The 14058-nt window shown below is 36.7% G+C and overlaps 1 protein-coding gene across 1 annotated transcript; it reads left to right on the top strand.

Moving 5' to 3' along the window:
* The first annotated feature begins 371 nt into the window (after window positions 1-371).
* On the top strand, window positions 372-13834 carry LOC129887034 (uncharacterized). Its single transcript, XM_055961974.1, is given in 17 exon segments — window positions 372-614; window positions 720-762; window positions 2108-2229; window positions 2814-2921; window positions 3098-3242; window positions 3329-3431; window positions 4063-4163; window positions 4278-4818; window positions 7414-7556; window positions 7754-8088; window positions 8872-9039; window positions 10919-11209; window positions 11306-11722; window positions 11824-11868; window positions 11955-12040; window positions 12855-12945; window positions 13158-13834. Coding segments are annotated over 17 exon segments (3000 nt in total). The 5' UTR covers window positions 372-434; the 3' UTR covers window positions 13239-13834.
* The last annotated feature ends 224 nt before the right edge of the window (window positions 13835-14058 follow it).

Genomic DNA, 14058 nt, shown 5'->3' with positions numbered 1-14058 from the left:
GATCAATCCACTTAATTTTATCCACTTTTCATGATTCAATCTTAATGACATTAAAAATAATTATTTGTGTGCGCTATTGAACCTATAACTATTTTTTATTTATTTAAATTGCATGCCTATCCTCTTCGAAACAACTTAAATATACGGTGTCTAAAATTTTATATGATCGAAGTTCATGTAAAAATAATTAAATTTCAATCATATATGCCCGAACTTAAATCATATGAAACTAGACCAAATTGGGCCACAAATTCAAGAACTCTCCAACAACACTATTAAGCAAAAAAAAAGCCCATTTTCTGGAGGCCCATTTTACACCACTCATCATGAATTCCCGCTCTTTTCTCAATCTGCAGAAAAATTCCGGAGAAAAAGCTCACTGTTTCTACAACACCTGAAAAAACTATGGAAGTATAGTTGAAGCAGAGAAGTTGATGATGACGACGAAGGTGTTCAGCGGAACAAATGTATTCATGTCGAGAAATCTCGTACCGCCTGAGCAATTTGACGCGCTTCACGACGCGCTCAAGCTCAACGGAGCTCAAGTCTTCCTATGTTGCGACCCCTCACGGAATGCTCCCACTGATTATCATGTCATTTCTTCTCCCCAGCACGTGCGCAACTTTTTATGTGCTAATTTCCTTATCAATTTTAGGGAATTTTGGTTTGTATCAATTCCATTTGTTCTGTCATAATTTCAAAATTTTATATTCTTGTAGGAGAAGTTTGGGGCTCTTCAAGCTAAGGGATGCAACTTGATAGGTAATTTTGTTTCGATTCTACTTAAATTGCTTGCCCTTTGTTTTTTGGGGTTAATTTGGATGGTTTATTATGGAAATTTTGTTTAGGTTTTGTCGTCCCACTTTGATCCTCTTGTATTGATCTTGTTGATTTTTCCATGTCTTCATTTATGGCGAGCCCTAATTTTTGGTGGTGTGGTAGTTTGTACCTTAAACATTGGGGTTTGATATGATCATGTGTTCAGTTTCCAAAGTGGTAATCTTTTTATATGGTGGCATCACTGCTCTTCGGCAAAACTGAGTGAACTAATGTCATGGTAATGAAGTAATTACTTGTTGTTTGTTAAAAGTCCTGAATACTAAAGTTATCACAATTATAAACTATCTTCCCCTTTCAGCATAACTACCTTGTGTAATAGGAGGTGATTTTTTTCCTTCTGTTTGATGTCTATTTTCCAAAGTACACCATTGATTGCTTAAATGCTACTATATCTAGTTTTTTCCGAAGTTTAATTTATTGTTTTGTGTTTCTATTCCTGCTTCTTTAGTTGAGTAGATTTCCTAGGCTTCTCTAAGAACAGAATGAGAGGCAACTAAACAACGTTAACAAAGAGGCAAATAAACAATGTTAACAACACTACTTTTTGGGTAAAAACCTTACATAGTAGTATAAAGCTGATTTTTCCAGGTAAAGTTTATGTCGCGCCATGTATTTACAAGTTCAAATCGTATTCTGCTCTCTTATAGTGACTTCCTTATTCATGATCATGATTGAGACTCCTACTACACAAGGTAGTTAACTTTGTAAGATAGACATAGATTTTTGCTAAGTCTATCTTACGAAGTTAACTACCTTGTGTAATAGGAGTCTCAATCATGATCATGAATATGTAAGGTAGATTTTTGCTAAGTTAATTCAAAAAAAAAAGATAGATTTTTGCTAAGTCAAGTGTCAGAACTACAAAAGCATTTACTTACTTTGTAATATAGAATTTAGCTAAGCCAAGTGTCAGAATTATAAAGGCATTTATCCAAGCCTGTTCTTCGTCTTAAAAATAATTTTACTAGATTGATTGTAATTTTTGACCTCTAGCAAAAATAAAATTACGGAAAAAGATGCCCAGTGCAGCCATCATCTAAATGCTACCAAATATGTCAATGTCTCACATGCAGTATTACTTAAAAAATAGAAGTGATAATTGCTGCTTGAACTTTACACATGTTGAACTGCGGATGTCTTTTTTTATCCTGTCGAGAAAGTTTAACCATTTAGTATTTATTTTTGAGTTAGCCATAGGGATACTGGTCTTGATTTTGCTAATTCAACTGTAGTTATGCTGATATTGATATCCATTTTTGATCACAAGGTCCTCAGTGCGTGCTTTCCTGTGCCAAAGAACAGAGGCCACTACCCCAGCAGGGGTTTACTTGTTGCCTTGCAATGGATGGGGTCAAGATCCTGGCATCTGGTTTTGAGATGGATGAAAAGGTCCGCATCTCTATCCTATATCCAAATGATTTTTCTTTATGGAATGTAAATGAAGAAGGATGGAAACAATATCTTAAGGATAAACTAGCCATTATATATAGCATGTAAAGTCTACTACTTGACTTAAGTACCGGTTCCATTTACTTCCTTTGAAAACATTTGCATACTCATAATTCATACATTAAGATTAATATTAGTTTCTCTGTAGCTTTCCTCTGTGATCTCTCTGGAAGATATATAAATACTTGTGAGAATACTGGGCAAACCATGTTCGTGCTATATTTGTGAGTGGCATAGTGCAATTATTTTTATCCTCACTGAAACTTAAGAGCCGGTGTTTTTGCTTGCTCAATATACTGACATACACTTCGTTTCGCGCCATTCTCATATATGACCATGTCTTTGCATTGGTGCTTTTGTCTTTAAGCTAAAGGCTCACTGGATCCTCCTGAAAAACTCATTTTAATACTGAATTATAACAGGTGGGTTACCATAAATTTTCTACATAGTCGTAGCAATGGTTTTTGCTGGAGCTCATTATTATATATGATTGTTAACCACTTGTAATTGTATATATTTTGTAGGTTGAAATTGGAAAGTTGGTGTTTGCAATGGGAGGAGTTCTGCAGACAAAAGCATCATTGGATGTGAGCTTTGTTATTGTGAAGAATGTTTTGGCTGCAAAGTATAAGGTCTTTATTATTCGATTCTCCTTTTCCTCCTTTAATCGGAAGTTTAAAACAAGTCTCCAGGGCCACATTGACCCCTCCACAAAGGAAAAAAAAGAATTCAAAATAATATTTAGTGGTATTGCTAACTATCACTCAGTTTCCTTTTCCGATTGCCTTTATTTTTTTCTCATGTGCAGTGGGCTGTAAATGTTCTAAAGAAACCAATTGTCAGTATTAATTGGCTCCATCAATGCTGGAAAGAACACCGTCTTGTTCCTCAGGAGTCATTCAAAATCCTTCCTTTTTCTGGATTGACAATTTCTGTCACCAGAATTCCTGCAGGTTGACAACCTGGAAGCTAGATCTCATAATAATTCAAACTCTTTTATTATGCTTCTTTCTCTAATGCACTTGTTGTTATATCTCAGATGAGCGAAAGGATATGGAAAAGATTATCTTGCAAAATGGCGGAAAATACTCTCCTGAGCTGACCAGAAAGTGCTCACATTTAATTTGTGATATATCCTTTTTGTAATCCTTCTGCAAGAGGAATTTGTTTGTAGATATATCTTTTTTTTTTTGGACAAGTGTTTGTAGATATATCTACTTAGTATATGTTACCAGTCTGAGGATCAGGATAAGAAAACAACCCAATGAGAACCTTGCAATCTGCAGAAAGACAATGATAAGACATGGTTAAGTAAAACATACATGTGAGGTTGTACCCAGATAAGAGAACAATTTCTATGTAGGTCAGGTTTTACTACTATGATAGCAGTGAAGTACATACTCTCATGTTAAAGTGCTCATGGTGGTGTCATTCTGGGTCTTAGAAATGTCAGACATAGGAAAAAGACAGAGCAAATGTAGTGTCAATGTCACACTGCATTATATCAGGTTTTGTGACAATTAGGAAGTTGTTCTAGCCTCTTCGCGAAATGTTGTAGTCCTATTATCCAACTTCTCTCTGAAATATGTCTCTCTCTTTAATATGTTTAAGTCTGAATTGTTCAAGTTCCGCGGTCAAGGTTAATTTTCAGTTTTTACACTGTTGCTTACTCTTGTCAGGTACACCTGTGTGTTTTTTAAGCACTCAGAAGTCACACATTCTTTGACCATTTGGTATTTGCTCTAGTATTATCATTGTTTGTTTCCTTGACAGTTAATAAGTTCCAGAAGGGGACAAATACAAGGTTGCCAAAAGATGGGGTTGCATACATACTGTTACCAAAAGGTGGTTTGACCAATCTGTTGCAAGAAAAGGTAACTTTTTCTGGGGGAAGGCTGCATTTTCCGGTTAAATCTGAAGTTTTCAACTCACTAAGGAAATTTTGATGGTGCAGCTTCTAACCTTTTCCTTCTTTTTTGGGAGAATAGCATGTCTTAATGAGGAGTCGTATCCTGTTCAGGCTGGTTCAAATACTGTGAGCACCGTTAGAATGACAAATCAGCATAGTCTGGAAAAGGGCATGAGAAACCTACAAGGGTTGTCCTCCTTGGCTATGGCATCACATGCAGAACCTGTTTTGTGCAGTCGAGTGGTTGATTCAGATCTGGAAGCTACCCTCTCGCAAAATATGTCTGCTACATCTTCATACGCTCCAGTGTTTACAAAGGAAGAGGAGAACTCACCTGCTGAGAACCCAAAGAGTGATTACAGTGCTCCTGTCTCTACGAAGGACAAGGAAAGTGGAGCACCTACAGAGCAGGAAAAGAATGGTTGTGATGGTGGTGTTGCTGATGACTCTCAAACAGATGACAATGATCTTTATTTGTCAGATTGCAGAATCCTAATCGTTGGTTTTAATGCATCTGAAATGCGAAAACTTGTCAATCTAGTCCGAAAAGGCGGCGGTTCTCGTTACATGTCTTTCGGTGAAAAGTTGACACACATAGTAGCTGGAAATCCATCAGAGAAGTAAGTTTTAGTGTGTTTACAATCCTTTTGAGAATGCACTACTTAAATACTTTCGTAAAGTGGTGAATAGATGGATGGCCATTGGACCATGTAATGCAGGGAAATGTTTTAGCAAATGATCTAATATGTGGTTAGAGCCTCGGGCCCTAAAATAGATTGATTTGAACATTATGCAGCTTGTGTTTCAGTGTTTAGCTTAAGAGAAGGTCTAATACTTTTTCATTGACTTGGATGATTATAACTATTAACAGAGGGGCTTCTATTTAGGAGCCTTAGGCTACACACCATACGGTAGGTAACCATTCTTATGCGTAACAAGGAAGTAATTATTTTATAATCAAATACAAAATATCCTAGGGTAACCTATAAAATATTTGATAATAGTTTCCTTACAAATTCAATGAATTTTGGCGTGTTTGAATCCATACGCATATGCTCTAACATACAACACTCTCCCTCAAACTTAAAGCGGGAATATGAACTTGATTTCATTTATTCTGAAAACATAACAACTTGCTGCTGTAATATCTGTGGAAAAACTGCTGGCAGAACAATGGGAAGAAGGATGTACATTGTCACTTGAACAGTAGCTCTAAAGAGAGAAAAAACTTTTGATTGTTTGAAGAGAAAAGGAGTGGAACCTGTTATGGGAAGAAGAGAGGTATGGCTCTGGTAGCTAGAGATGAGAGTAGAGCATTAGTCCCTGAAAGAAGAGAGGCAGCATCGGTTACTGCAGAGGAGGGCACTGATCAGAAGAGGTGAATGATGTTGATCGCTTTATTGACTTATTTGATTAACAATATACAAGAGGCAGGTAATCTTATATAGCAGCCCTAAGCTACATAATATATGGTAGGTAATCTTTCTCTATGACCAATAGGGAAGTAATTGTTTTGTAATTAATATTGAATATCCTAACGTATCTATAGAACATTATGGGGAGAAGATTCCTTTGAAAGGATAAGTGGATTGAAAATGAGCCTTTGAAGGACTTGTTTCCAGATTTGGTTTTAGTGGCTGCACATACTTCAGCTTCTTTGGCAGAAGACAGAGAGAATTTGATTTGGAACATCAACTTCAGAAGGAATCTCACTGTGTGGGAGGTAAACAGGGCAGTTGACTTTTTCTATCATATAAGCACATTTCAGCATCTGGCTAACTTGGAAGCTAGCATCAGATGGCTGCCCAAAAACAAAGATTTGTTCAGTGTCCTCTTCCTACAGAGATCTCACAAGAGAAGTGAATCTACAAACGCCTTGGAAGAAAATCTAAAACAGTAAAGCTTCTCTAAAGGTAGCCTATTTCACTTGGATTATGAGCATAGAAGCTTGTCTTGCCCATAGAATTTACTAAAGAGATGGCAGATCCTATGCAGTAAATGCGTCCTATGTGGGAAGCAATCTGAGCATCTGTCACTTGTTTTTGCACTGCCATGTAGAGGAGACTGAATCATATCTAAAAAAAAGAAACAAAAGAATACAATTCATCTTGACTTTCTGAACCGAATTGCTCGTCTTAAAAAATTCTTTAGTTTCTCTCCTTCCAAATTGTCCACCATATACAAGCTGGGACAAGTTTCCACCACTTCTTTTGTCTCACTGCACCACCATTATAGTTCCAGCACTTAAATAAATCACAGCTTGTTGCTGGATTAGACCTTCTTAGTCCAACCATGTTAAAAAAAAGTTGCCACAATTGTCTTGTTATAGGACAATGTAGAAACAGATGGCAATTGTTTCTCTGGCTGCACCACACATACAACATCTAGAGTGTAGATGAAATTCCCTTCTTCTCAAGTTTTCCTGAGTGAGACATGCTTCTCTTGCTACAAGCTAAGAAAAACATAAAACTTTGTAAGGGGACTTAGTCTTCCAGACTTCCATGGCCACTGGTGAAATTGTGCATTTTCCCTAATCTGGTAGTTGTATGCAGATCTGACAGTGGACTCCATCACTTCCATGTTTTCAGCACAAAATATCCTCAGATTCTTTGAAACCTTGGAAAGATTCCAAGGTCTTGAACAAGTCCACGGCTCTTTCCAATTCCCAATCATGTAAAAATCTTCTAATAGTGATTGTACTCCTTTAGCTGATTCAACAGAATCACTCTCTACATGGAGTTTAGCTATAACTGTATCAAATTTCTACCTGAGTGCTCTTATCTGACCAAACTAAGTTTTTTTGACTATGCGACTAAATAGAAGAAAAATTTCTTGTTCCATTCGGATCTACTCCTGACTTTTGACCTTCCCGATCATCGGTTTAGAGCCTTAGTCAAGTGAACAGGTTTACCTGACATTATACTGTATAGAAAGTTGAGCAAATATATTAAGGGGTTGACTGAAAAATAAAAATGAAAGTCTAGTGTGTATAATGATGTTAATCATTGGATGCCTTGCTGTCAGTTGGTCTATACTTCTATTTGTCTTTGATATAAGGTCCTTATCAGCTAAGATAATCTGTATGCATCTTATGATATCCACGGCACGTATATTTCTCTCTCTGTGTGCAACTCCTTGCAAGTATATTGTGTTGCAACTGTCACCCAATTAAACTCTTTACTCTCACTTATTGCTTAAAAACTATGATCTTGTAGTGAAATCAAAGAATTAAGAAACCTTGCGGCTTTGGGTGTCATACATGTGGTAAAATCAGGATGGCTGGAGGATTGTGATCGTGAGAATAAAGAAGTTCCTGTTCTAAGGAAGCATATTGCTTATGATTTACTTCTTCCAAAAGGTCTGATAACCATTTTGACTTTTCAGTTAATGAGATTAATTACATTATACTAGTTGCAAGAAGCTATTTGTACAGCACGAATGACCTACTTTCATCTAATACCTTGTTTTTTTAAAAAAAAAATACTCTCATCTAAATGTTACATGCTGTACCTTCTTCACAAGCTTATTTCCCACTTTCTGTATTTTGGATTCTAGATCCTATTCACTGTAGTAATGGAGCTGCAATCACCACGAGTATGAAAAGACAAGGAAAATCCTACGTGTATCCTATGTCTTCGGATGAACATGCATGGAGAAGCAGGGATTCTACATGTGCAATGCCATCAAACAAAAGCAAAGAACCAGAAAATATGAATGACGTTAGAACTTCTTTGAGAGAGAACAGGGTTCAACATCAGCCCTATGCTTCTTATGGCAAAGAAGAGTTCAAAATACTGAATGAGTCCAGTTGTGCTGTTAATGGTAGAAAGCCATGTAGTGTGTTCGAGGGAATGCGATTTTGCTTTTCAGCTTCATTTCCTGCTGATCGGGTGGGTTTTCTCAGATTCTCATAGTGTACATGAGTGTTCTGTCCTCAATTATATGTTTTCTCTTCCTGTTTCACATAGAATACATATCTGTGAATCCACCCAAGTTACCCTTGGTTTTCTGAATTCTCAAAATTATTAGCTAGATTTGTGCATGTGACTATGCAGGAGCACAAACTTGCAAGCTCATTTGAAGTTCATTCCGTAAAGCAAGTGATTCACTTTATTTGGTATTTTGTTAAGAGCTTGAGGAAAATGAGAGTAATTGAATCCTTGTGTTCTTCATCTAAAATTCAAAAGATTATCTGAAGGAAAGGCTAGTTAGTGGCTATTAAAGCCTATAGATTGTATGGTAGCCTGACACTGTTAGGCTTTGATATTTTAGCGGTAAGAAACATAACCTTCTGGATGTCGATGTATTTGACAGTTACTTTTAGCTTGTAACTTGTATAAAAACAATGAACAGGCCTCGTGGAATTTGCAACCTTTACCTCTCTATTCTAACGCTTCTAGTTTATTCTGGTTCTCGTACAAGAAGTAGAATTCCTACTTTGTCCAGCAGTGCTTATTCTGTACTATTGTTGAATGATTCATTCTCTAAAAGTGTATACATTTTTCATCATTTGACTAGTTTGGCGCCTAGGTTTCTTCTGAGAGGCTTTAGTTATGTATTCTGAGATTTATGGCCTTCAACCTTCTCATCATCTCTCCAGCTCCATTTAATCTTTTGTTTTATGTTATAAGTTATGTACTGAATTGATATTAATGTTTTCATAATCTGTCCAGAGACCTGAAATTGTTGAGTGGGTTAATCAAGGGGGAGGAGTGGTGGTGGATGATCAGAATAAAACAAATGTGCATTTCACTGTCGAGTGTCATGGCATGTTGCACTCCGAGAAAGATGGTGCTGCGGCTACTTTTGTATCAAGTCACTGGATTAAGTCTTGTCTGGAGGTACATGAATGTGTTCCCCTCAAGCTCTTTTCTTGATCCATTCTTTTATTTTCCTAATGTTTTTATAAGCTTCCACAGTTAATTATTTTTTCAAAACCAGAAAAAGTATGTCTTGACGATCTGCAAAAAGAATTAATATCTAACTAAGAAAGTTTAAATGGGGCTAGAATTTCATAGGTTAAGGTCAAGGATTTCGATTTGCCCAAGCATTCTGTTCAATTTGTTGAAACTCTTATGCTCTACTTAAATATACTAGTTAGTAACCTTGTACAATAATTTACGTGCATGTATCTTCTGACTTCATACAAGCCTATTATCTATATTCCTATGAGAATGAAGCTTATTAGGATGCATCTGCATGAAGCCCAATTCATGGCTACATAGGGTAAGTTGGTATATTCCTATAGTAATTCAAAAATCAATCCAACAAATGATCTAGTTATTTTGATCCTACACTATACAATGTGTCCAACCCTATACTCCTTTTTCCAAGTTCACTATATTATTCCTAATCAATTGCAATAGGTGAAAAAGAGGTGTGAGGGGTTGGATATAATGGGTACGAGGAGAGGTAGAGGTAGGCTGAAGAAGTATTTGGGAGAGGTGATTAGACAGAACATGACACAACTTCAACTTACTGTGAACATGACCTTAGATAGGAGGGTTTGGAGGTCGCATATTAGGGTAGAAGGTTAGTAGGTAGTTAAGCATTGTCTTTCTTTTCGAATGGATTAGGCTTGGTGGTAGTCTGGAGCATTGTGTATGTCGTAGTATTAGCCTTATTCATGTAGTTTCTTGCTTTTGTTATCTGTTACCATATATTGTTTGTTATGTTTAGGTGATCGCACTATTTTGTTGATGTTACTGCTCCTTGCTTGTATGCTCTGCACTGCTTTCGTATTAGTTGTCATGTTTTATTCACTGTTGTTTTTCCTTGTCATTACTACTTTGATTTGCTTTACTTGAGCTGATGGTCTTTCAGAAATAGTCTCTCTACCTCGACGAGGTTGGGATAAGGTCAGCGTACACTCTACGTGCCCTCTCCAGACCCCACTTTGTGGAATTCCACTGTTGTAATTGCAATAGGTCAATTACGCAAATTAAGCACAAGATTGGATAAAATAATACAAGACCCATTTGATGTAAAACAAGGAGAACTCAGTTAAATCCTTAATCCATGCTTGCTTTTGTTAAGTTCCTATTATTACACAACTTAGCTCATGAAATAGCACAAGAACAACATGATACATATGTATTACAAATCTAAGAGAAATAGGAATATATTAGGGTTGAATCCTTTGAATCATCAAGCATCCCGTTCCTTGTGTTGTTCTTGGCTCAGGAAACTTCATTCCAAGCTCCTAAATCGGTCTCCTTTCAGTCTTCCATAAACCCTTGTTAAATTAGAAGAAAAGACAAAAATTCAGAATTCACGCTCACTTTGAGTTATGTGATTGCAAAGCTTATGAACGATTTCCGCTAGAAAATATATTGATATGCTTATTGAAAATTTCAAATTAATAGAGAAAATGTTCTTGAATTCACATGAAATATATATGTTTTGTTTTCCAAATTCCAAGTCGTTTTCATTTATTTATGTCTTTTTGATATCTTGTCTTTTGTCTTTTTCAAAGTCTATTAGTCCTTTAGATACATACTCCCCTGAACCTGAGGGTGAGGAGTGGAAAGGTTGATTGGTGCTTTTCGGTAGACTCATTTTCTGTTAACTTGAGATGCTAAGCTATATCTGCTCTGTTCATTGTAAAAGGTGCATAGTCATTAATACACACACTGTAGTTTCCCCTCTTTTTTTCTACTAACCGAATTCTAGCATTATACAAATTGAGGCTAATGAGAACTGAGTATTGTTTCTATGAAGGATGGATGCTTGCTGGATGTTGGTAGTCACATCCTCTATTCTCCACTTCCATGCGGAGTTCCTTTCCATGCATTTAAGAGTTTTCGCTTATGTGTTTCACAGTATGATGAGAAAGAAAGACAGTTGCTAAGAAATTTGTGTTTTACAATTGGAGCCAAATTTGTTGAGAAATTAACTAAAAAGGTCACACATTTGTTGTGTAAATTTACCGGTGGCCCGAAATATGAGGCTGCATGCAAGTGGGGGATACTACCCGTCACTTGTGAGTGGATTTATGAGTGTATCAAGCAGGTTAGTGCAGTCCTTGCATTCTAGATCTTTGTACTCCTTCTTTTCCATTGTTTATAGCTTCATGATAGCTTCTTGTTAATGGTTGTTCTGGAGCAGAACAAAATTGTTTCTGCAGATCCATTTTATCCTAAAGAAGTCACTTCTGAAGATCGAGAAGCTGGGGCATGCACAATGAGCCAGTTCCCCACACAAGCTTTTAGGATGATATCTGGTGATACCGCTTCCCAGCCTCAAACCCAGCCCCAAGAACTCATAAATGTGAGAACTGAAGCTTTTGCTGGTAGAAGTACTGCAAAGGAAGAAATGAAGTATTCAAGTAGATGTAATAAGAAGGCTAGGCTCTTGGTGATTGAAGAACGCAATTGTTCATTGTCCTGCTCACCGAAAGAAAGCAACACATTCTGTGGGACGAATCCCCCAGAAAAGAACCTGACAGGAAGTACTAATGAAGGTTCTTCTGCAGTTCCTGATGTAGCTGCTGCTATAGAGGATTTATTGGAGCAAACAAGCAAGGTAATTTATGAGAAACAAAGTATCTTTAGTTTTTTTTTTTTTTTTGGGGGAAAGTCTGGCTCTTGATTCGTGAATAATTTTTCAATGGCTTCTGACATTAGATCCATGATCAAAAGTCCCCCTCGAGAAGCGAGTGTGATAAAGAAGTATCCTTTTATCAAGTGCTTTCTTCTTTCTTTCTTTCTACTTTACTCTTGATATGCAAAGTTTGAGTCCCTTGACTCTCAAGCAGCTTTTTACATCTCGTTGTAACAATCTTGCTCAAGGTCATGGAGATCATCATGCTACACTTGGATTGTCTAACCACTGGACGAACAGGTGACCAATTTTCCATGCTTTTGGTCAAGTTTGGTGCTGTCTCATATCTTTGCTCTTCACTTTCTCATCTTACTGCTGCTTCAGCTGGCACCCATCACCTTTTGCTCTTCACCTGATTATTTGACAAATTATGGCTAGAAATAAGTTTCACTTGGATAGTTGCATAGAAATGTCCACATTCTTAATGTAATGTATGGGTAAGTTGATAGTTAATATCTCATTTACATTCTCTTAATATGTTTGGCTGTTTACTGTTTAGAACTAGTTACACTATGAGACAGAAATACCTTGGTTAATAGAGCTATTACCTGCTGGGATTCCAAATACATTTACGTTGAGCAATAGCGGCATCCCGTCTATGGATTTCTAAGCCATGGTTGTATACGTTGAATTACATTGCTAAACATTAGAAGTTCAATTTGAGAACCCCTCAAGTGTATGTTGGCCCACATTAAACAACGTTAAGTCCTATTTCAGGAACACTACACGAAGCCAGCCCAAACAATCTGGTGTTGGGGGGTTTACAAGCTATATGTTTTGCATCAAAAGAAAATGAAGTTAAAAGCCTGACCAGCAGGCAGCAATAATTTGGCACTGGGCAATAAGAAGTAGAACCATCAGTGTAGGAAGTGAAGTCTGTTGGTAAACAGTTAGATATTTTTCCTTGCACATAAAACATCCTATCCAACAGTTCATAGATTTCTGACAAACTCTTTCTAGGCTCTGCCTTTGGTTGTGAATGTGCTGGTTTGGTGTAGATTTTCTTGTATCCGTTTTTGATTGAGAGCTCAGTGTTATTACTTTTTCCCTTCAGGTTTGAGAAAGAGGATGAAACCCACAGTCATTCAGGAGATGCAACTGCAAATGTGTATGATCACTTTAGTGAAACACAGACAGATTCTCAGGTTCGAGGATTTTTTTTAATCATATCAAACTCTTACAGATGCTCCTCATCTGAACTTCAACTGAACTTTTATTCTTTTTTAGACATTGGCTGGCTGCTGTCAATTTGTGTTTGAGTTTCATATATTGTTGACTCTTTCTCATATTACTATTGTTCTGATGTCTTCATAGTTTACATCATGTCACAATTGGAGCTATGTACTCTTCATCGCAGGTTGTTGGATATGCAGAAGATTTGTCTGGAAGACAAATGATTATTGATAGAGTACGAACAAGGAGTTCTGGAATGACTTGACCTGGGATTTTAGCGTCTTTGCAGGGTTGATCATTTTCAAATGTTGGTTATTAGTTGATGGTGTTTCTGAGCTCTTCTTGCCATACAAGTACAATAGAATCCTATTCAGAATGGGGGGGGGGGGGGGACTAATGACACAGCCGAAGCAGTGGTAGCCAATCTTCTCTCAGCCAAGAATCAATCACCAAAGCGGAAAAAAAAACATTTCTTACCGACAACATGATGGCTCGACATCCCCGGCCTTAGAATGCTGCTTCATGAGTGTATTAAGTGAAACGTTCTTTTATAGACGTTGGGGTTTTTCTTAATGTGTGTATTTCGTGTGCATTATGAAAACGTAATTAGTTTAAAAATTTTCCTTTTAAAATACTTGCGTCTATTTTGTACCCATTGCAAACAACCAACAAGGGAGGTATTCATATCTCAAAGTTGATATATCGTTCAAATGAAGAGCAATCTATACCACTCCATGAAACTTGCAATGACTCTTTTCTTCTATAGTTTGTTACTATCTTTGAGGGTGGATGGTTTTAGGCTTAATTCTTAGTATTATGTAGAGTTCCATTCTTGGTTATTCTAAGGGTTAGTTGGTTAGAGGTATTATTTGAATTATACTGGTATTATATTTTGTTTCAAATTATATATTCACGAATAATAAATTCGGTAACAGATATAATAATCTAATTGTTACAATTCATAATATCATAAATTTGTTTCCAAACCAAATGGCTCATATTAACTGTGTATGTAAGCGTAGCCTTCAACCCAAAAGTTGGTGCTTTTGCTTTTGTCTAAGAGATAAATGTATAACGTATTCTTT

The sequence above is a fragment of the Solanum dulcamara genome, chromosome 4, assembly GCF_947179165.1.
Source record: "Solanum dulcamara chromosome 4, daSolDulc1.2, whole genome shotgun sequence".
Classification (NCBI taxonomy): domain Eukaryota; kingdom Viridiplantae; phylum Streptophyta; class Magnoliopsida; order Solanales; family Solanaceae; genus Solanum; species Solanum dulcamara.
Note: the sequence above shows the minus strand (reverse complement) of the source record. Positions and strands in the feature narration are given on the sequence as shown.